Below are 25,834 nucleotides of genomic sequence, written 5' to 3' on the forward strand. Positions count from 1 at the left end.
AAAACTGCATGGCAATTTAAAATTAACCGTTGTTTGAGTACAGTGTAAACCTCATTCTTTTATACCACTATGTATACTTCTGTAAACTAACTACACGTATTTTGTAGATCTCAAGTATAGAAGGTGGACATGGTACATGTCAAGGTTTGGAAAATTTATATCTGTTTTCCAGACAAATCAACTACATATTTCGATGTCACATGTCAAGTAAGTCAAAAACATGTATTTACTGCATACATACTTAAGTACATTGCCAGTTTATGTGGCTATGAGTGAACTGTTACTACGGTTCAGATTCTTCATAGCGTGTTGATCACTTAACTTGAAAACTGCAGTTTTAAAAAGTTTCCTTTTAAACAAAGAAATTTTAACTTATGTAACCTAAAAGTTCAAATTATAACACACATTATAATATTACCTTCATTGTCATAAATTGATAATACAGATTGAAAGATTTAACTCCAGAAAGTAAGATATCTTAGCCAATAAAATCCTGGAAACAAACACAAACAAACGAAACAATTCAGCAACTGTTGAAAAAATTCAGTGAGTATGGAGAATGGATATGTGACCTTTTCTAATAAATCTGTTGGGGGTTACAGTGCAGCCTCAGAAAGTTGAATACAATCATGCTGAGAGTGAGTCAGGAGTTAAGTACAAGAAGAAGATCTCCTAGCTGGAAGAAGAGATTTGGAGTAGGAGAGAACCAGAAAAATAGAGGTAAGATCCTAACAACAAAGAAAAATTCTTGAGAAGTCAGCACAAATCTAAGATTGAAAATAATTTGCATTAATGCAGAAACAGATCAGGAAGAGAAAATGAAAAAAATATTAGAATGAACCAGTGTTAACAATCGTGGTAAGAGAAAACAAAAGTCACATACATAAGCTACAGACAAAAATGTGGTTACCTGATCCTTGTTAATCATAGAAGAACCAGTAGAAAAAGCAGGTTATGAGAAAAGCTGATCAAAATCTTTCAAAGACAAGACAGCCTCTACAGAAGCAGAAAGCATAGTCCTTGGTCTGAGACAAAAAATGTATGATAGAATCAATAATAGTGGCACCTTTGTTCACCACCAAAGTATCTCAGTTGCCACTGGAATAAACTAAAACTACTACTGCAGAGGAGGTATCAGAAAGGTGAAATTAGAATTTCTGTTCAATATGACACACAAAACTGAATTAAGTGAAATTATTATTTGTAGTATTTTTAAACAATTTTTTTCCTTTTTTGTCTTCTTTTTTATATGCATTTTATTTTCTTATTCTGTGTATTTGTTTTTGAAACTAAGGTTAATTATCACTGTTTGCCTGAAACTAATACAAAAGTATGGATATGGAAACAATAATGGGCAATAGTTACTACAAAGAAGACATATCATAGTCTCTTAAACATTTCTCCTAAATCTTGTAGTTCGGTTACTTAAGGAAATTAATTAAATAAAAGCAAGATGGTAATTCTTATTAGAAGATTTAATTAAAATTATTTTAAGTTCAAAAGTTGCATGCAACAATGAAATATTTTTATTTCACTGAAATCCTAATAAAATGACAAATCTAAACAATGCATTGCCAAGGAAACGAGTGAGATTTTGGTTTACACTTAGTGCTCAAAAGGAAAATTGTGCAAAAAGGATATGTCACACTCATATTGGTGAAGGAGTATAGTCTAGAGCAATTCATATAACTACATACAGGAATGAGAGATCTTACAATGGCTTGCTGTAAGCACAAAAACATTTTAGCACAAGCACTGAGGCACTATCTATTTCTATTTCTGGTGAATAATGTAGTAAAAAATGAAATAAGAATAACTTACCGAACTTTTCCTCTTGGGTAGGTACTAAACTGAATAAAATTTCTCATTGCAGCTCGATATGGGTCATGGCTTTGAGTGTTTTGAGTGATGAGAATAACGCATAGCAATTTCCTAGACTTTGCTGCCTCTGGAGGGCAGATTTGGTCAAAAAGTTGCTGAGAAGACAAACGTGGGAGAAGAAGAAATTTGTTAGCTTCCAGAACATCCTGCATTGTTTGAGGAGCAAGTTCACTCATGCTAAGAGTTGCCACTGGAGATGTGACATTCTCACTGAAGACCAGTAAAGATTCCATTTGTTTGTTTACTCCATAGCGTCTACAAATCTCATCAACTCCTGGGCTTCCAAGATTGATAAACCCAAATAAAGCACGTGTATTGTACTGATAGGCCAATAGAAGATAACGCAGACGAGGGAGTTCCACTTGACTGAAGAAAAGTGCCCTGACCTTATTGTCAGACCATCCATTTAAAAATTCCTCAAGGGAGTCATCATTTACATTAACTACTGTTTTGTATGGAAACAATTTACGAGTAAATTCAACGATTCTGCGAAAGCTTAGCTGGTCATTCTTATAATGAATAAATCTACCATCAATAACCCCTACAAGATATGGCAGCGAGTTCACCCCAATCTTTTTTATAAGGGCTGGTTCATTCTGCACATGAATAGCTGCTAAGCCGACTCCTATGTAAACAGAAATGAAAAGAAACAAACACTTTCTTCATAATTAATTATAAAAGACTGCATAACTTAAGTACAAGTAATCCAAAACAATTATATTCCACAACGTTGATTAAATTAAATAGTATTTAATTACATAACTGCTATTATGGTCAAATAACAGGACATTATTATACTAAAAGAGCTAAAACAGTATACACTTAAAAAGGGGTATTTACGTTTTCTTTGGTCCCTCATTTAACACTTTAACAGGAATTGAGCCCATCTTTGGAATCAATCACATCCTTTATTATCTTGCTTACAACTGCTACTAGTCATTGTTTCAAATCAGGTGAAACAAATGGGTCTTATTCTTGTAAAGCAGTTCTAAGTTCTGTTACTAAAGCAGTATTTTGAAATATTCTAGAGCTACTATTTTTGATACAGTTTAGAAGTTTAGGCTAAAATGCATAAAATAACATCTTCCTTATCTGAAAATGTATTTTCAATAGACACTCACCTCTCATAGCTCTATTCCTGATGCATCTGCCTATGAGACTTGCCTTGAATTAAATGTTTCTAACATGAATGTCACTAGTGTATGAACAGATCATCAAGCAATAACAGCCAACCATCAAAAGAACAGCACCACAACTTCCTTGCTCAGTAACTCCTCCTTAGTACTTATCCTTCAAATAATTTCATTTTTTAGAAGCAAGAAGAACGTGCATTGGAAGTGGGGAGGATGGGTGGAAAGGTGTGAGGAGGTATCTATCAGAAATACATTTTCAAGCAAGGAAAATGTTAACTTCCTAAACAATACTTCATATAAAATATTTAGAATGCCGCACTGAAATGATATTGAGATTTGGGTAAACATTAAGCTTAGATAAACTCTCTTGATAAGGTGCATGAAAGGAAAGCTCAGGAAATGTAGCATCTGATGGCAGGGGCTCCATAGGGGTACGCCCATGGGAAACTGCATCTCATCTCATCCAGGATATACTCTTCACCTAAAAGGAAATAGAGGGAAAGGCAAAATAGCCTCTAGTGTTACAGAGATAAGGCATAATTTTGTCATGATCAGCCAAGCATTCACACATGGTTGGTGAGCCAAGAAATGTAGCATGGCTATGGTGCAATAAGACCATATGGTATGTGCCTTACTTCACCTCAACTGCACAGACTGAGACAGGGGGTGACAAATTCTTCCCACAGGAGGAGAGCACACTATTTGTTTGAGGGCTGGGTTGCACTACACAGCTAGTACTACCACCACCTTAGTTCCCACCACATACATACTGTGTTGTATGTAATAAGTAAAGAACCTCACAGGGTCTGTCACCTCAGTGAAGAAAGGAGGGAATTTACATTTGGAACACCAAAGAAGTGCCTGGACATACACCAGATATTTGCAAGATAGGTTATTTTATTGGAGACAGTGCAATGAGTGACTGAAAAACCAAATTTCTAAAACTAGCAAGTGAAAGCCAAAGAAGTGGGCAGTCATTTCCCTGGTGCTAGTTTTTTCCATGATATTCCATGAAATAGATCTAGATAGTGTAACTGAGTCATTTTTAGTGCCACAAGATTCCATATGTAGTCTTGCAGAACACTTTATCTCATCAGTAGGCAGTGGTAGAGCTAGGTCAGATGGGTTAAATACTTTCCATTACACCAGCCTAGTGTGTATTTAGAGATAAAGTAAAACATGGGAGATAACACAAGTAACCTGGTAGGATCCTATAAAAGGAAAAATGGTGGGAAAAAATGAAATATACTTACTCCCTCTCAAAGGTAGCATATAGTTTTATTGAATAACAGTGATTAAACGAAGCCTTAATCACCAAAGAGACAAAACAGCTAGATGATGATGATGACAAGAGACAAATGTGTACAGATACATCTGTGCCAGCCTCAAGGGTCTTCATCTAAAGGTCAGTGAATATGAGATGCAAGAGAGTAATACAATTGAGGAATCAGATGTGACAAAATGTGATAGAATGATTACCTCCCTAAGCAGCCAAAGTCCAATGATAAAAGAACAAGTCTTGAAAGAGGAATAAGTTGGTATGATGAAAGAGATCAAGAAAGCATCAACTGTATCTAGATCCATTTGATAGCAATCAAGGATGAGGAGAAGAAAAAAACATGTCTCCAGGGAAAGAATGTATAATGAACATGAAGCCATAAATGAAGCAGCATTTGTAAGCATGTGTAAAACCACATCAAAGTCCATGTCAGGCATGTGAATTAGATAAAGGGGTCAGTAAAGAAAGAAGGATAGAAACAAAGTGGAGACAACAGAAGAAGAAAAACCTGACAGTAAAGGAAAGACAAAGTGCAGTTGATAAATCCACTCAAAAACTAAAACAACCATGTGAAAAAGGCAAAGAGGTAGGCCACAAAAGGATGTCCCAGACGAAGAAGAGGCTGAAGAACCAATAATTAAGAAAACTACCCTTTCTAGTGATAGACAAACAGAGTTAAAGAAAAAATAGGAACAGTATTAAAAAACAAAAGACTGTGACCAGAAAGTACTACTCTGATGACAATGGACTAGACAAATCCTACACATAGGGTGGGGCAGAAAAAGAGTGAGCTTGGATGCCATTTAATAAAGCAAGGAAAATATAGCTACACAGGGCAAAGAGGCACTACCAACAGGATCCAGCAAGGAGCAATAGTTGTGAAAGTGAGGATATAAGGAATGAATAGGAGCAAAGAAACACAGAAAATACTGAGGATAGTTTTGGTTGAAAGTACTGATCACCCAGGACAAACTGTGAACCTGAAGAGAGAAAATTTAGTGTTGAGAATGGTGAAAGCTTTCATAAGAAATATGCCTAACAAAGAACAACCCCAATATAAACACCTGAGAATGGAAAGACCACTCCATGATCAGAATTCTGTTTTGCCAAGAGAGGCAGTTTGTTACCATGTTCAGAACTCCTGGCACATGACAAACCATCTGATAAAACCAATGGAAATAAACCCAAAACAGCAAGTACAATGCACAAAAACAAGACATCACTGCTATCAAAGAACAAAGTGGAAGTTACCATCACTTGATAATCCATGATAGATAAAAATAAAAAAAAAACTATTTTCTTTAGTGATAAAAAGCCAGAAAACTTTATATGAAATTTAAATTTTATACACTATCTGCAAATCTTGTGTAACTGATTAATTTTACAAAGAAAGTTACTGTATCAGGAGGTTTTGTTCTGTCCTATTAGTGGAAGGCTACTGTCACATGATTACTTCATCATGCACTAATGTAGTTCACATTAAATGTAAATTTTAGGTGGGATTTATCTCAAGGCGAGTGGCATGCAATATTTAAAAGGAGATGCATAAGTGATCTAGCTATTTTGCATGTGGTGAGGTATTATCTCGGAAGTTTGAAACCATTACTAATCAAGTTGTGCAGAGTGGCATACATCATTCTGTTAAAAAAATCTCACAGAATTGCAAAACCATTCCTAACAGTTGAGAAAAAATGGTCAAATCCATATTCTCAACACTGGAATCAAACACATCTGTAACTTAAAAATGATGAACAGAAGTAAACTCTCTTGGTAAGATATTTTTTTTACTATTCTTCATCTTAATTTTGATATTCTTGGCACCTGGAAAATCTTTGTTTTGTGATGAAACAATTATAGATAGCACGTCAAAGAAGTCAGGAGTTTAACCAAAGATAGTATATATTCATACAGTTCTGAACTTTTATTTAAAGTAGTGGGTGACAAATATGAAATAAACACACTTTTATTTTTAAAATGTGCTGTAGAAAAAATAAAATTTGTAAATGAATAAAAAAATCTTTTAACCTGGGCAGCCAACTTGATATGCTAGATCAACATATCCAAAGGTCTTCCACTGTCTATGAACATTATCCCACAGTGAATTTGGAAAACATAGGTTGAAATGTTTTGCACACTCATACTATCAATACTGAATCCAATAATCATTCCTTCAGGAAAGATACATCCCATCTTTTTTTCATTACATTTTGATTCCAGCTGGGCATTTGATCTTTGTTATCTCTAAACAACTGTAGATAATGGAATGTGCTTGAAAATTTAGTAGACGTGAACCCATTATTAGTTAAAGAATGAGCTGTCACAATACTTATGGTAATTTAACGTGAATGAAGTATATTACATAATTATTTTAGAGTTAGGAGAAAGTATATGGTTTACACATTACAAAATATGTACTTGATATAAAATTTCATCAATAACACTACTATTAAAACTTATATTTGCATATCAAACAGTTTTATCATGACATAAACTGGAAACAAGTCTTATGATATACATAAATGCAAGGAACAACAATAAGTTTGAACTTATCATACCTTTAAAAAACCTAGCTTTTTATAATGATACCCTTTGTAATTTTATTAATAGAACCATACCTTTTATAACCTACCTATTGGTTCCAGTTCTGAGGCTACCTTTTGCCAGATAGGTTCTGTGTGAATACAAGGTGCACACAGATTATCATAGAAAATGACAAGGTAAGGTCTTATTGCAGTTGCTGGAATGATGTGGTTCTCATATGCTCTGCAAATCAATATATTCATGAAATCACAAGAATGGACAATAATTTATTAAAAGATATTCAAATAATATTTCACAGTTTATCTATTTTTTAACACTCATAAAATTTCCTAACTTTTTTAAACTTGTCCTCAATGTGTGAATTAACAGTTTGAACTAATTGTATAATATTGATAAAATAATGAAAAATGCATACATAGAACATCATTACCACACCAGTGCAATATAACTACGTTTGAGATGGAATAATGAGTTAAATTACAAAGAACACTTCAGTGAAATGGATTTGAACTAATATCATATGAGCTTAATATTTTTATTTTAATAACATAATGACTCTCATGAACAGCACATGACATATTCAAAGGAAGAGTTCAGAAAGAAAGGTAAGCACAAACATACACCACAGGTGGTGTGAACACTGGCAACCAAACATCATTTATCAAAAAAGAACTGATATAAAGTTCCACAACTTTATGAATATCAGTTGTCTGAAAGTTTTGTTCATACAGGCTTTCCTTGAGAGAAATAAAAACTTAATGAAGATGTAGGGTGTTAATATACAATTAAATTCAAAACAAAAATAAAATAATTGTTAGTTTTCCATTTAAGTACCGTACAACTGAATACAATATAATACTCAAATCAGTAGCAGTTGGTAATTACACACAGCACCATCTATTATAGAGACAAAGCACACAATGCTGGTAATAGTGGCAAGAATAATGACCTATTAAATATAATACTTTGTAGCCTGCAGTTGGTGACAGACACTGATAATAGATTGCACTAGACTTAGGTATTCAACAAAGACATGATCTGTATACATTATAAATTTATAAAATATAAAATTCAATATTTATATTTCTTGGGATCCCTAGGATATATAAACATTTTAAGCAGGAATATAAAAAAATAAATAAAAATTCTAAATGTCCAAAAAAACATAGATGCTTTCTTAGTTATTACAATACTTTTAGAAAGTTTCTTTTTGTGAAGCATCACTCACAATTGCAGTACACAAACTGCTGGCTTTGGGTGTAGGTAATTTATCTAAAGAAGCAGAAAGTGACTGATTACCACTTAAAACTGTGTGAATATAAATAGTGGTTGCAACTCATAGTTGTGCTAAAATATTTGGAAAATTATTTGAAAGTTTATTTAAAATAAGTTATTTTCATCTTTCAGTACCCAATAAATAAATGGAAAGATTTCCTCTTCAATTTGTTACATCTTTATTTCAAGGATTAAGGCCATATGCTTAGTATAATAGAGACATTACAACTGAGAGTAATTTCAGCATATACAGTTTTGTACTATACATTCAATACTCTGCAATGGAAATTTTTACTCCTATTGAAATAAGTTGGACCAGAAATGCATTAAAATATGTGATTATTAAATACTAAAGTGCCTGCTGAAGATAAATTTGTTATAATGGTTATTTTACTTGTAAAAGATAAAAACATTTGAAACCAGACTTAATCAACTAATAATATGTAGACATATGATGCATGTCTCTTCTTATTTACAGCAGACAGTTGTAAAAAAAAAATATATTTAATCTGCACCATTGCATATTTTGCATTCTGCACAGCTTAGAATTCTTAAGTTGACTTTGTTCCACTGTTATTCTACACACTGCATTATTGAGAACACTGCTGTAACATTTCACATTTTGTTAAGAAAGTAGATGCTAGAAGTGTCCTTCATCACTGGTAGGACATATGATATCCAGATATTAAGGCTTTATTACTACCAAATGATAATTACAGCCATGTGGGTAGCATTAATCATTATGGATATTTCAGCATTTCTTATGACTATAGGATGAGTGTATTCCACCCAGCCCATACATATAAAAGTAACCACGAGAGCAGTTGTATTACAATGTTTGATGATGTAGAATTATTTTCATGAAGTTTCACAAATTATTAGTAATTATTTCTGAGCTTTTATACAAAAAATACTAAATTTTGTATGTAAAGGTTGCTTATGATTTTGTTTCATTTGGAATATTAACTATCCAAAATGCAAAGTAATTTTATAATTAAAAATACTTTTATTTATCTGAAAAACTGACAAACTGGAATAGCAAATTTTCTATAATTTTCTAATAACATCCAGATAACTATCAAATGTTTTTTCAGAAACAACTTTATATTTTATCCATTTTTTTCTTGGGAGTATGCAGTAGTACCCTCTACTGGTACATTTTTTCATAAATAGAAAAAAACAAAGTAGTTTATAAGAACTCCAAAGTACAAAATTTTATTATAATTTTATGATCAGCTTAAGAAAAGGAAATTGTATTTTTATAATATTTCATAAAACAATTAGAATTTCACATTCTAAATGTTACACTGTTGCATTCTAAATGTAATATTTATGTATATAAATAATGAGAGAGCTAGGTAGTAGATAAGAGATAAATTTGAAATATAAACATTTGAATACTTTTGTGCATGCTTAGAACTTTCAGTAAAGCAGTCTGGTAACAATTTGTGAAGTGTAAACTTAGCTGTTGGTGTGCTAATCTGCAGTGTGTATATGGGAGCTGTTATACTTTATACAATGAAATTAATCATGAATTAACCCTGTGCTTAAAAGAAGGAAATTTGATGACAAGAAGGAGAAGATAATAAACTGGAATCAGATGTTACTACTTCAACATCTTCATCTTCTGGTGTTGAAGAAAGTGTCAGTAACTGGTCTAGCTGTTCAACTTTAGAACAAAAAATTAATTCTGCAAAAAATATGAATGGCTATCTATACAAAATGAAAAAACTTGGCTACAGGCCATACCAGAAAGTTGGAACACTTGGAATTGAGACAAAAATGCAAATAAAACCAGTAAAAGAATGAGCCAATAACGAAATTACTTATTTTAGTGAAATATGAGTGCAGTAGTTAATGTCCTTACAGAACAATTATTTAAGTATAAAGAAAATTCTGGTTACAAATCTGCCCTAAACTTAGTGGTAGAAGCCAAGATAGAGATGCCAGAGAATACACATATGAAATCACTTTCTTGTGAGAAAAACATAACTGCCAAATATTTTTATGTCTTACCATGTGCCAAAGAATAACCAATAACTGAGTAATTACAAAGTTGAAATAGACATATATGTACATAATGGTGTTTACATGGGATGCAAACTTCACTCGCAAATGCATGTATTGATGTTGTATCACATTTGTATTGAAATGAGAAATAAATTGGTTCATCAAATTGTAAATTCTAAAGATAGCATTAACTGACAAAGCAACAGCCTTCAGTCAAAAGCCTATGTTAATTTTGAATGTCCAAGCATTAGTTTGATTTGTTAAATGACCACATCAGTAAATTTATTTATTTATTTGACTGAATTAGAAAATTTAACGATGAAAGAAATTTTCAGTTTTTTGGTTTATTATCTCCAGTCTTTCTGCATGACAGAAGAATGCTTGAGTAATTACTTGGCTTCTGTGTTTTTGATGGTGTATACGTTGTGATGTTTGGGGCTGACAGTGATTAAAGAAATTATTTAAAAATTTTTTCTTCAGCTTCTGTATGACACTGTGTCAGTCACAGATTAGAATTAGCTGTCCATGATGCTGCAAAAGCTGTTTCAAGAATCAACAGATTCAAATCATTCACTGTTAAAACTGTATGTGCTACTATCATGCATAACCAAAAATAATAGAGAATTACAATTTTGTGCAAATGCACTAGAAAATAAATTCCTAAAAATTGGACAAATTTTAAGCAATTGTTAGTTAATATCCAGTTTTCAATCAGTTTCCACAATATGGCAGAATTATGAAGCATTGGTGCTTCACTTTGAAAATGCTACGAATGATAATATTAGAAACAAGAAAGATAGATGCATGTATGAAGGATTTAAAGAATTTAACATCTGTAGAATTTGTTTAGACTTAAGACTAATGTGTTACACACTTCAAGAACTGTATGAACTAAGCCTAGGTTTGCAAGAAAGTAGCATGGATTCATAAAGAACCAACAACAAGATTAAAAGTCTTATTCCAGTTTTTGAAGAGAGATGACAAAATCCTGGCAACATCATGAAAAACCTGTCTCTGCTGCCAATTGTCTCGTATTTCAATTAACAAGAAGACCCAACAATCTGTCCAAATGTATTTTATGTAAACCTGAAAACATGTATAAAAACTGGAGTTTACTGTTCCACAGTTTGACTAGAAAAAATTTGATATTCATTTAGAAGAATCTAAAAGCTGTGTACATAAACTATGAAAACTGTAAGATGGAAATACTTTTTTTATGTGTAGCTTGAACATCACATTTTATCCAAACAGACTCATTAAAGGGTTCACACATTTACAGATTACTAGTAGAAATGCTGTTTATGTGACACCATAACATTACACTCTCAAGATTAAACATGCATAATCATAGTGAACCTGCTCTATGGAACTGAACATACCCGAATATACAAAAAAAGAGCTTGTTTACTACAGTGCTTACAGGAAAATTAATCCAGACATTAAAATGCACTTTGAAACTGAAACAAATGTTTACAATATAGCTATTATAAAGTTACTTGTGCTCATTCATTCAACCTATTTCTTATTTTTTATTCTGTGAATTTATACATCAACAAAAAACACCTTTCAAAATACATACAAGGTCCCATTCTGTTTTATCTCATTATTCTACACCATTTCATATTTGTTCTTTTATGTAAAATCTAGCATCAGTCACTGGTAAAGCAACCAGTTTATAAGTAGTATTACATGAAAGTAAGTAATTGTTACGTTCACTACATCAGAAATTTCTAATCAGTATATAGATTGTGGTAAAAATCTAGTGAAAGTGTTTCTGTATTTTAACATAACATGAACTGTTTCTGACACCTATGATACACAATGCATGTGACAACACATATGTAACATTTTGTTTTTTTACTTCTGTTCAAGTTGACCTTTACCACAATCATTACACATGATATATTCATGTAATTTCAGTTCATGAGTTTCAACATATATTTATGAATTAGTATCCAGCTAAGTTGGTTTTGTACTTTAGCATGGCATGTACTGTTTCAGAAATCCATGATACATAATACAAAACATGTACTATACATATTATACCCTTCCTTTTTCTAGAAGTGATATCTGAACAAAGAGTGTAAAGGAGATTAAATGCTATAATGAAGGAGAAATAGCTGTTCTCACATGAAGAACTGGAGGTTGTTGTCACTGTGTCACTATTATCTAATGAGGGAGAATTTCTGTCAGAGGAACCAGAAGCTGAATAAATTAATACTTCTGTATCAATGTTTTTGATAAAAGCTGTACACAAAACCAACTTATCACAAGATCTTAAACCAACTCTTTTGGAATCTATTCTTTATACAGATCAAGACTTAACTGGAAAAGACCCTTCATGAGATGAAAATGTTCTGGAAAGTCTATGCTATGGCTAACTTTGAAAAGTTCACCATGGTTAGAACTAGTTCTGGAAGAACATTAGCAATGTCACTGAAATGTAAGTGGTTATGTATAGCACAAAATCTGTCCACAGAACAAGTGTTGCTACCACCACCACAGTGAAAAAACAGAAATACTAGGAGTATGTAAAGAGGTATAACAAATCTTTTAGTATGAATGCAACTTCCCAGTGGGAAAGGTCTCTCCTCTGCAACAATACTTGGATGTGGCTGGAGCTTACTGAGGAAAAGCAACCTATGGTATCTTAATCTCATATTTAATAGAAGTGAATTTGTATCCTAACAGATTAGTTGTAAAACTAGTATAATTGTTTTTTTTTAAATGTAAATTTTTGCAAATAATTATAAATGAGACAGATTGTTATGGCACTGATAAACTGGTATACCAGGATGAAACTCTGAGAATGATGTAAAAAGGACTATTGTTACACATAACTGTTGAGGATATTTTAGCTCTCTTTGGTCTAACTACTGTGTAGCTATGGGTCTTTATCATAATACTTATTTTCATTCCTGTGCTCTTTTTGTTCACTAATGTCTCATCTATGGACAGGTTTTGTGCTGTAAATAGTTACAGTTCAGTAACAATGCTAAAACTCTTCATAAACTAGTTCTAACCATGATAAACTGTTCACAGTTAGATTTATCACAGATATTCTTCTAAAACTGTTTGTAAACCACTACTATCCTAACAAGGGGCTGGGTGTAAAATATAAGACTGGTTTCTTCCAGTATCTACCAAAGAAGCCTGTAAAATAAAGTATTGAGTTATTGGGTCTAGCAGAAACCCTGAGTGGATAGTGTTTTAAGTTTAAAACATATTCAAGTAAAGATTGAGAAACACCACCTAGAGGTCTTGCAAACAAAGTTGTGATGAAAATGACTGAAAAATATAACAAACTAGCACTATGGGTTTCCATAAAGAAATCTAGCATTTACCCTCATTTATTTGAGAAATTACTGGCCTTGGTAAAACGTGCCTAAAGGATATACAGATGAGACAGGCTATATTTTCCACATAAATTAAAAGCTACAAATTACTCACAGAAACAAAGGACAATTTTTTAAATGTGGAACTTCAACAGCTATAAAATGGAATGATAAACAATATGTTTATGCCATTTCTGCTTTTCATTCTAGAAACATGATAATTATGAAAATGACAGACAGGGATACTCAGGTAATAAAACCTTAGTTGGTTGTGGACTTAACAAATTTATGGGGAGAGAGGACACTGAATTAAAGGATAATAAAGTGGTACAAGAATTACATTTTATAACTGTGAATTCTCTTGTTCAAGATGAATAACTAGTCACCATTATCTTAAAAGACCCTTCAAAATAGCCCTGATCACTGCTTTTGTTAAGCATCTACTTTAAATTAGACTGGGTCCTGATGGTATACCAATATTGATAAACATGCAAGATTTTTCAGCTCTCAGACTAATTTTTGGTGGACATTACCTGACAATTGTGGATAAAAACAATAGAAAAATATGTAGGCTATACCTCTCACAAAATAACAGGTGATGTTTAGACTGTGTCTTGAGTACACTTGCATGAGGCATTTTGAAGAGTATCACATACTGCAACTCTCCAAAGAAATTAAGTTTTTATTTGGTACATACTTAAGTTACTAAAATGATCACAGCTGACTTACTTTCCATTTTCATACTACATAAAATATGTCAAAATAAATCAGTTACGAGAAGTGCACTTTGTTTTGTTTATGTAATAGGTAAAAGTATCATTTATTTCTAATTTTACTTTCTATTTGTCTTTTTCAAGAAACTAATCTTTCACAGTAACATCATTTACATTCTAATCTATAAAATTTTCTCAATCACTTTTATTCACAGATTTACATAAGATTTTCTACTGACATATATTTGTATATCTTTTCATTGACTCATACATTTTTTATATACAGTAATGATATGTTTTAAATTTCCAAGTGTTTTTAGTAAAACATACATATTTATATAAATCTTTATTCAATGATGTTTTCTATGCACAGTTTCATTTTCTGAAAGTTCCTCATTCTTGACTGTTTCATTCTAGTGTTCCTTTTTATAATGTGTTTTATGTATCAGTTTTTATTAATTTTCATTGATTTCTAAAGTAGTTTTTACCAGTGGCATTCCTTCTCATCAGTAATATTTGCATACATTTTTGTATGTCAGAACTGTTTAACACTTTTTCATTGATTCATAGTTTTGTATGTACAGTATTTTATGATAACAAGAAACTAACTTAAAGTAAAAATGTATCTTAAGACGGCTGGTACTTGGTACAGTACTTGTGTTCCTTTTTGTAATGGATGAACATTTTCAAATAATTTTATCTCATTTTAAGCTGTGAATAAACCTTTTGTTATCATTATATAGCTTTCACACATTATTAATATTTCATCTGATTGTACAACACTAGAATGATAAGATCTTTAGTACAGAAATTTATAAGTTTTAAAAACTATGTTACAAAGTTCAAGACTGTAAGTAGTATACCATTATTTTATCAAATATGTTGACCTTTTTGTTAATATATCCACACACACGTTATTACCAGTTACTCATAAATACTTAAATGTAATTAATTCTTTAAAATGTGTAATAATATTATGTAACTGATTTCTACTCAAGAGTTTTAGTTGCTAAGCCTCACTAATTCTCTCAAGAAGAATCAGAAACAAATGAATTTGTGTATATTTCAAATATACATTTTACAAAACTAAAAATTTATCATTTACTACAATAACACTTCATAAACAATACCTTAATTCCTCTGACTTCCTACTGAAGCTATAACTTAAGTAAACAAAAGTTTTGTTTCTGTTTGGAACAGCAACTCAAGTTAACACTTAAGTTTCCTAAAGAACTAGGACTTTCTATATCAAATAACTTACAGAGAACTGTTAAGTTTATGTGGTTCAAAATGTGCTCTTTTTATTGGTTATGTATATTTCAGATGATTAAGCATAAGTAAATAAGTGCCTTCAAGAGAATGAAGGCATGAAAAGGCAACTCTGGTAGGTTTACTGAATAAAATATCTCAGTAAATTAAAAAAAATGTGGAAGATTCTTATTTTATACTGTAGCTTATTAATAGTTGAAGTCTGAGTTTTTAATTGGTTAGCTACTATAGATAATGTATTGTAGGCATAATAAAAATCTAAATTGAATGATTTGAAGTTCAGACATATCTTGTAACCTACAAAAATAATTATTGAGCATTTGTTCTGAATATTTCATCTTGAATTAAGAAATTAGAACAAGAATTATAAACTATGTTTTAATGGTAAGTTTATAGAGATATATTGATAATTTTGAGTTTAATTCTGTAAAGGGTCATGACATGTGCACTTTGACACATAACTATAGGATTAACTTTAACATTTTCCCATGCTAAAAATGTATCTTTGATAGATACTTATCTTCTCTCACATAACTGTCTTGATTCAGTGATAGCCTCTATATGCAACTATTTTTGCTTACCACTAGCCTTGAAGCTCCCACCTAAACTCACATATTCTATGTGATATTGCTGCATGGAATTGAGCATGTGACAAGCCTCCACCAATAAGAGTGTCACATAGCCTTCTAGCACAGCTAACTCTCTCTGTACTGACTCTTCAATTATCACTTTGAGATTAGGCAAGAAAAGCGTGGAGGAAGTGCGAGAGGAGATAAATATGTATCAGAAATAAGTTTTCATTGTTGGTTAACTTCTATTATGGTACATAATCTCTGCTTACACATAGCTAGAATCCTATGCTGAAGCACTGAAGGGACTGGTGCAAAACCTATATAGATTAATCCCTTTTGGAAATCCCCAAGAGAATTCATGGAGTGTGACACTCTATATCATGGAACAGCACATCCATGATAAACTGCATCTAGTCTGTATCAGGTTACACTCCTTACTGGGAAATAAGTGAAGATGTGTTAGCATGGGTGGAAAATACAAGTGAGTAGCCACAGACTGGATAAGGTGACAAATTTGATGGGCAGACAGACACCTGGCATCACTGAGATGAATCCCTATCCAAGGAAGAATGTGTTAAATGGATGAAATGATAAAGCTACTCAGAAAAAGTAATTGGAGGAAAAAAACAAGTGAAAGAATTAACCATGAAGAGGAGAAGCGTGGCCTGAGTAACAATGAAGTAGATAAACAAGATAGAGGAAGAGTGATCAGTATCTGAGCAAGAAGATAGATAGAGAAAAACAAGTGTGAATGTGCAGGACTCCTCACATACAGCAGATGGATGAAGGAGAAAAGCATGACCTGGATGGAGAATAGCAAAAGAGCAATGCAAAATAATACATGTAGAATTGCAAACCACGAGTAAAAGGATTAGGAAACAGGCTTTAACTATATTGCTTTAGGTGTACTCAATTCAGGTTAGTTCATAACTGTAAACTGAGTTTCAATTTCCATACTATAACCTTCAATATGTTTTACGTAACTTTACAAAATTTGCAAGCTTTCAGTAAACATTATAGGTCTAGTGTACACGTGTGTAGACAAAAAAAACTAATAAAATCAGAGTTTTTAAGAAAGTATTTTTACTAGATATTTCTCTGTGGATATAGTGAATCAAAGTAATGACTGCTCCAAGTGCAAAGTGATTTTCATATTACAACTGAAAATACTTTTTTCATCTAAAACTTGTCAGATTTCAGTTGCATAATCTCTAAAGCTTCCTAAATAAATACTGAATGTTTTTCAGAAAAACTTTGTTTTAGCTGTTATTTTCTCTACCCTAACTCACTATACATTCAGTCAATTTGACCAACCTCTCATAACCATGATAAAAAAAATATGAAATAAATCTAAATTAGCAGTTTTTTATTTCTACAATTACTTCAAATTGTAACTGGAAACAACAGTTGTTCATCCTAAATAGAGTAAACCTCATAACAGTATGTACCTGTTTCAATATACATTTTATTCTTTTATTGACCTATGAACCATGTATTAACAAAATCACTCAGCAAAGGTGTAGCTCATGTTAACATATCAAACTGCATAATGCAAAAGTTACTTGCAAGTATACCCCATGAGGATTTTTTATTATTATTAATTGTTTTCTTAATCTTCCCAAAGTTAATTTAACCAAAGGTTTCTAATCTTTACATTTTAATGACTTTTATGATAATGCACATGAAAAACAAGAAATATAATGTGGGTCTTTTGTTTTTCCTGCCAACTTTCCATGAAACTTTAAGCCTGTTTTTTTATACTAATGAAACTATAACACTTAACAGCTTATTTAATTAAATAGTCCATTTAAGAACACAGAATAACACCATATAAAAACAAATAATATCTTATAACTATGCAATAAGAGCTTTTAAAAATTCAAATAAGTTAGTTAATGTGGTTCTCATGAGAATAAATTTGGAACTAAACCAGGAAACAGACAATTTTCTGTAAAGAGAAATAAAAATAATATTACATAAAATATGAGAGAATTGCTGGCAATTTGTGAAATACAAGATGTGACAAGTGGATGTGACAAGTGGATCTGACATTCTAATTCATGGCTTGTAAACAAATAAGATTCATGGTTATTAAAATTATGCTTTGTCTGAGTAATATCTATATTATAATGAATATTTTTTTTATTTTATGGTAAATTCTGTACTTATTGGATGAGTGATAAATAAATTAGTTAAAAAAGAAGACCTAGAGACCAATTCTCACACTAGGAAACATTGAGGATTTAAAAAAAAACATTTCCTTATAAAGACCTTAGAATTTATATAATATTAATATTTTATTTACTAACTATATTCTGATGCCAAATTTATTTACACAACAATAATAAAGGAGTTTAATTACATTTTGAGCATAACTCTCTAAACATTCAGGACATGCAGACTTTTATTTACCCATAGCAAGAGGGTTAAGGAAGAGATGATAAGGAACAAGATGCCAACAGGTCTCAGTCAGGTAAGCTAGAAGGACATGTTGGGTGATGGAGGTTAAAGGACGGTAACAGGAAAACTAAGAAGTAGGAAGAAATAGCTCACTGGTAACCAATGTTATGTATTATAATTTATCTCTGATGAGTCTCCAATTTATTATGTTACATATTACAATTTCTAATAGCCTGAAACTACGTTTAATTTTAATCTAGAAGTTAGTTAAATGTCAAGATGTATCAAGTTTAAGATGTTTATCAACACGATTTACATACACAGTTTTCTTAAAACATATATTTTAATATACAAACAACAATACAATTTATAATAATAGTTGTTACAAATGATTTATATATAAAAACTTTACAAACTTACAAACAATATTGAGTCTTCTATCTGCTCTGGAACTGAATAGTTTATCTATGGCTCATAATGAGGGAATTTGAAGCTGATATAAGTACACTAGTTAGCTCTTCAGTGATCACATGAGTTTTTCACAACTGGAGCTATACAATGTCTTCAAAGAAATACTAATATCTGAAGTTAATGTGCTGAAGTTAAATGGTTTGTAATGTTCAAAATATATAAATGTTCCTGTTCAAATATCTGTAGTTTTCTGATTAATAAGCATTAATCACAGTTATAGCTTCTGAGGTTTATGGTATACCAGCTGTAGCAAACCAATGACATATACTTTCTCTTGGCACACATTGTGTTGGTTAATTTTATAAGCTTGAGAGGAGAGTTCCTAGAAATTTCAAGCTAAAGCAACAATACTGACAATCACTAGTACTTAGATACATAAATAGTATAATGTTGATTCTTATACTTTAGATTCACCTACAACTTTAGTGAATAAGCAGGAATTTCACAATAGATGTTTAACAGTATGTTACATGATTTTCTAAATATTTATTTAACTGAAACAAATACTGATATTAAAATACATAATTGTAAACCCATCACACCAGTAATAATATAATCTTACAAACCTTAGTCAAAAAGCTCAGTGAAATGCACAGACAAATGGGGAAGAAAAGAATGACATAATAATCAACAGGATAAATTACAGTATTACCACTGATACATCATGATGTGGAGAGATGGACAAAATGAGAAAGAAGGAGACTAGATGTGAAAAGAGCACAAAAAAATTATGTGAGGGACAAGAAAATTGGAGCAATGGCACAGCTAGAAAAAACAGTGAAAACAAGACTAAAGAAGAAGAGAAAAGAAGAACAAAAGACAAAGAATATGATATCAGAAAGTTCCAGAGGAAACAATGATTGATCCAGCCATGTTTGAAATGAGGGAGAGATCATGAGTGAAGAAAAAATAGGCTGACAAACTGAAAGGAAGAGGTTAGAACAGTTTGATCTTAATGCTTCAATTACCAGAGATGACAAATATAAATAGGAGACCAGAAACTTGGTATTGGGGTAAGTGGAGAAACATAGGAATTGAGGGACTCTCTCTGTGCCAAAATTCTTGTCTGGTCACAAGAAAATACACAAAGAAACAGAAACACCAAGTCACACGGTGGATATGCAAAAAACAGGCCCTTAAGGAGGTTAAAGTTCCTGAAACAGAGAATGAGACAATGTGCCTCTAAAGCAAGTGATACAAGTTGCTACAAAAGAGTTGTCGATATAGATCTTTACCAAACAGTCATGTACCACTGGAAGGAAATGATCCAAAGCCTAATGAACTTCTAAGAATTCCAGGAGGTTGAGCAATTCCTTCAGGATCCATCACTTCTGGAAGCAAGCAGCTGCAAAAGGATGAGAATGTGAGCAATGGGAACATTTTCTGGCTTTGTCAAGTCATAAAAGAAAATATCTTGTAAGAGAGGAAAAATATGAATATGGTAGGACAGAGAATCCTGAAAGAGAGTCCATGGATTGTGCAGAACCTACTGCTAATAATGTATGGAACTTAAGAGAATAAGGGATACTAATAGAAGTCCAAGTCCCTAAGACAGAGAGAAACTCCCATGCAGGAAGTGTTGTTAAAATTAAATTCATTATGGCTCACCAATAAAGCAAAGAAGGCTTAGGTCTGTAGAGATAGGAAAATCAAGAAGACATCCAAGCAAACCAGATATCAAATGTGAAAAGATGCTTCTCCAGCCTAACACAAAAACCAAAACAAGCCAATTCCTGAAGTAAAAAAGAAGTAAGTTCACAAAAAGGTCTAGTAGCATGGAGTGAAAATGTGAAGAAGGAAAACACATTTGACAGTGTAATTGGCCAGCATACCTGAAACTTCCACTGAAAGATGCCAGTAAGACATCAGATCCCATAGAAAAGGAAAATAAATTGAGACAAAAACAATAGAGAATGAGAGCATAAAACATTAAGTTACAAATTAGGAATCACAAAGAGTTAGCTGCACTAGAGGGGTGTCTCTTTCACCTATTAGTGGACATTTGTCACATGTTCAATGGTATGCAACAATAACAATGCACCAATATTATGTGAATTTGCTGATTTAGATGGGAACCTTAAGCTAGAAATAAAATGTATGTATAGAGGTAAATAATGAATTAGGAGAACTATACATCAGTGTAGGTTATCTGTAATATTGGAAGGAGTTTCTGTAGCACACATTATTGTTTAAGAATTTCATTTTCCATTGTTTTGAAAAGAATTTTCTTATTGCTTATTATTTCATAATAATACATATTAAAGATACAGTGATACAGTGTTTATGAACTGTTTCAAATACTATCATTAGTATTAAAATGTCAAAAGTTAGTTTGCAGTATGCACTAACTATATTAGCTATTATGCAAGAAGTTACAAACCAAAAGTTTAGAAAGAGCACAGGTAATGAAATACTGGATGCACAATAAAACATGTGATAAATATAAGTTCAATAATCTTAAGAAATATCTGAGTCTTCTTTACAATGTTAAATATAAAAAAACACATCTAAATCTTTAAAAAGTCATAATAGTTATTAAATAAAAACACTAGAAATCTAAAAATTACATTAATTTTTTATTTGGTGTTAGGTGATAATTTAAAATGAAAAGGCTTTCTTTCATAAAGTGTTTCACAATTAGTTTTCATGAAGTAGTGATTTTTATTCTCATTATGTGATGTACAAGATTTATGTGGATAAGTTAACTAGTATCACTTCTAGCTGAAATTCCACATGCTTATGTCATGTGCATTTTTAGCAATAAAAGTGACTTTACAGTTATCACAAACAGTTAATGTAAGTTGCATGATGGTTACAAAAGTCCCCCACACTAGCTGTAAGTGGTCTGATACCACTGTATAAAACAATAAAGTTTGAAAATGTTGTACGACTGCACATATACTGTTAATTTAAGACAATTAAAATTAAAATACTGGAGTCATAGTAACCAAACTGGTCACACAAAGTTATATGCGAGCTTGTATGTGTATACAAACAAAAGCTGATTGAAAGGGCAATACTATAAATTATTACAGGATCCAAGTTATCCAAGTATTTACTTGTAAATGACCCACATAGTAGAGTATCATTTGTTTTAAATAAGTTTTGAATTATAATGATTAATTTAAATACTAAATGTGGCTTAATTTGTGGGTATTATGTCTTGATCATCTTTTGAATTCTAGAATTGAGTTTAAAACCTTGTTTGCCCATGAGAAAAATGATTATAACTAGTAAATAGTTTGAGAATTGGTTTTACTTTATTTGTTTAAAATATACATGTAATAAATTAAGGAAATAATCACTACTTTGTAATATGTTACAAATTTTAGAATAAAGTATAAGAAGTCAGGACATGTATATTATTTTCAACAGATTTAGAACCAGGTTACAGTTAAACAAATCTCATATGAAACTGTTGATACAACCACATAAGATAGATGTTGCATTACATAATACAGCTCTATCAGTGAAAGAATTCTTTATTTATTATATTTAATCTTTAGTTCTTTAAGAGTTGTGTTGTCTATATACTGCTCATAAATGTTATAAGAAAGTTAATGTACCTGTTGATTATGTAACAACTGTAAAGTTAATAGGCTTTAAAGTTGAATTCAAATGTTGACTTGAGGACAAACCTAAAATAGAAGTTCAGAAAATTCAAATTCTCAATATTTTGTTTCTTGTAGATGCATTGACACCACTCTTGTAACTGTGTGATGTGTAAACATAGCAACAGACTCTTCACATTCCTAAAACAAAGTTTTTACTAAAAAACAGTAATTCTTCTACAATTACTTTATTTCTGTAAACCTAACTTTCAAAATCACTGCAAGCGAATTAAACGTTATTTGATTCCCAAATAATTTCATGAAACTGAAACTCATGAGTAGCCTTCTTGTGACCCGATCTTGTTGTAAATAAAACGTTATTTGATTCTCAAATGATTTCATGAAACTGAAACTCATAAGTAGCCTTCTTGTGACCCGATCATGTTGTAAATAAAACGTTATTTGATTCTCAAATGATTTCATGAAACTGAAACTCATGAGTAGCCTTCTTGTGACCCGATCATGTTGTAAATAAAATGTTATTTGATTCTCAAATGATTTCATGAAACTGAAACTCATAAGTAGCCTTCTTGTGACCCAATCATGTTGTAAATAAAATGTTATTTGATTCCCAAATAATTTCATGAAACTGAAACTCATAAGTAGCCTTTTTGTGACCCGATCACATTGTAAATAAAATGTTATTTGATTCTCAAATGATTTCATGAAACTGAAACTCATAAGTAGCCTTCTTGAATACAAGGGCATTTTTGTCAATTTTATACAAACAAGTTAAATAAACTACCATAAAATTCACTCTTTAAATAAAATTCTAAAATGGAAATTCCTTATAGCAATGCAGTACCACATATCTTAGTCTCAAATATAAATAACATTTTTTTACTTCTGATCACCAAACTTTAAACATTTTTTTCCATATTTCATGTTTATAACATCAACATGCTTCATACATTTCCGGTACATAACAAAATCAATCTATTTTCTGAACTTGATTCAATAACAAACAGTTTCCTACTATCAACTGCACACAGAATTTGTCGAGAATTCTTTAAGAAAAAAAAGTAAATTGCCTAATCGAACCAAGATGACTGTAAATTTGAACTGACTAACATATCTGACTCTCCAAATGTATATTACGGAATACGCATTTTTTATACATGATTTATTGTTATTATTTTTTCTGATGCACTTTCCTGGTGTTCCAGATGTTTATTTGAATTTTGAGATAAATATCAGTACTTTAAGTTTATGTGTTGAGGGTTTCCAATCAAACCAAGTTATTTGTTAGCTAAAAAATAATAATAAAGTATTTTCATTTTTATTTGCTGTAAACTTATTATAACACCTTATGCCACATATCTGTAGGTATATTCAGTAATTATGCCATCTTTGAGATAAATACAGAGCCTGACACAAAGTAATAAACTTGGTGGTACCAAAGAAAATTCAAGTAACTATGAGGGATTAATTCTCATTAAGTAACTGGAGGGTCACTTTTCTCATACAGAGAGCATTTTCTTTAATGAAACTGAAACTTTTTATATTAAATAAATTACAATGGACAATCTGTTAGAAAGTTTCTTTGTTACATATGATCTTTTTCAGGTCTCCCTTTCTATAAACTTTGTTGTGTTTTTATCTTGTAAGCTATTTGAGATGGAGAACTCTTGCAAAGACTAATCTAATCTCTGAAGGAAAGATAACCCTGAAATTCATGAAAAATACGCCCCTGGACATTTTTCCAGCTGGCAAAGGTAATTATACTGTCTATCTTGAGAAAGACTACTTGTATAGGAACTTACAAAAACTAGTTACCAAGTACTCTTACATGGGAATGTAAATATTTAGTAACTCTTAACTCTAAAATCAAATTTAATCTGTTACAAATATAAAGAAATGTTTTGCATTTTTAAGTAAAATGAAAATAATTTCAGTTACCATACATATGTGAAACTACAACGATCACCCAAAAAGTTTATAGACATTACTGCTGTGACATTTAGTTTAAAATTGATATTATACTCTAAAGGTTAAATACAGTAAGAATGATTTATAATGTCAATTTAATAATATACACAAGACCAAGTTTTTACACTTTTAATATGAGTCAAAAATATGCATTAAAAATAAAATTTTCCTATTTTAAACAGAATAATAAAGATTTTAATCACAATGGTCACATGGTTTCAGACTTTCAAAAATTGTAATTCAGTTTGAAACAACACCTTAGCTAATTATAAAAAAAAGACTGCAGAAAGGGAGAGTTTAAATGTATGATGGTTTATTTTCTTTGTTGTAAAGCTCAAAGCAACACAATAGACTATCTGGGTGTGCCCACCAGAAGTACTGAAATCCAGTTTTTTACAGTGTGAGTCTGGAGACTTATAACTGAGATAATGGTGGCAAATTTATTATTGTATTTCAAATATGAAAAATCATTTAGATCAGAGGATGTTTACAAAACATGTTTTCTAACTATTAAGAATGGCTTAAGAATATAATTATTCGACACTACTAGTATATAGTTGAAATGAACAATTGTTACCAACAAGTGAATCCAATATTTGCACAAAAAAATATAAACTGAGTAACATGATGCTTCAACACAACAAAATACAAACTGAATAACATGATGCTTCAACACAACAAAGTATAAACTGAATAACATGATGTTTCAACACAACAAAATATAAACTGAATAACATGATGCTTCAACACCTTAATTTTATTCACTGTTATCACTGCATGAATGAGTAGAAACTATTTTCTCACCTTGAAGTGACTGTGTATTTATGATAAACTGATCCCTCATCAAAAGTAAATTTAAATCCACCATGGTTAAAAAAGGAGTCAAAGGGGTCAAATTCAAATCTGTGAATCTGACTATAATCAGGACGCTGCCTGAAGTTTGGAATATCTTCAACAGTCCCATGTCGATCAAAGAGCTGTTTTCTTTCAGGATCCATTAGCAGCTAAAAAGCATTAAAAAACATCCTGTAACACTCAAAAACTTTCAAAAGATAGTTACTGAACAAGAAGAGAAGAACTCTCGTTTAGTAATTTGGATTCATGAAGAATATTACCTGCAAATCTTAATGAGAAAATGTAATATTTTAAAATTAAATACGTCATAACAAGCAACATTTTTTTAATATTGTAATTTGCTTGTTAGCTACCAAAAGTTGTGGCTCTTGATTATATTCAATAGGCCTAAACAATTCTAAGTTGAAATCCAGTTTTCTTGCGTATCTGAAGCTATATTATAAAACCAGGAGAGTTGTGGAGTGTGGAGTTATTTCAAGATAAAGAGTTGAATCAGTCAATGTGTTCTCAAGAATTTAGACTTGTGTTTGTGTTCACGTTTGAGTTACTTTGCACAAATT

General features: G+C 31.3%; 1 protein-coding gene across 2 annotated transcripts in view; it reads right to left on the bottom strand.

The window, feature by feature from the left end:
- The window catches only part of l(3)80Fg (dnaJ homolog subfamily C member 16 l(3)80Fg), a 77,085-nt gene that overhangs the window by 30,260 nt on the left and 20,991 nt on the right, over positions 1-25,834 (bottom strand). For both annotated transcript variants that reach the window (XM_076503288.1, XM_076503289.1), the window contains 3 exons: positions 25,224-25,423; positions 6,923-7,056; positions 1,822-2,506 (listed from right to left, as the gene is read on the bottom strand). In XM_076503288.1, the coding sequence (XP_076359403.1) occupies positions 1,822-2,506; positions 6,923-7,056; positions 25,224-25,423 (1,019 nt within the window). The remainder of the gene's footprint in view (positions 1-1,821; positions 2,507-6,922; positions 7,057-25,223; positions 25,424-25,834) is intronic.

This window comes from Tachypleus tridentatus, chromosome 6 (genome assembly GCF_004210375.1).
Source record: "Tachypleus tridentatus isolate NWPU-2018 chromosome 6, ASM421037v1, whole genome shotgun sequence".
In the NCBI taxonomy this organism is placed as follows: domain Eukaryota; kingdom Metazoa; phylum Arthropoda; class Merostomata; order Xiphosura; family Limulidae; genus Tachypleus; species Tachypleus tridentatus.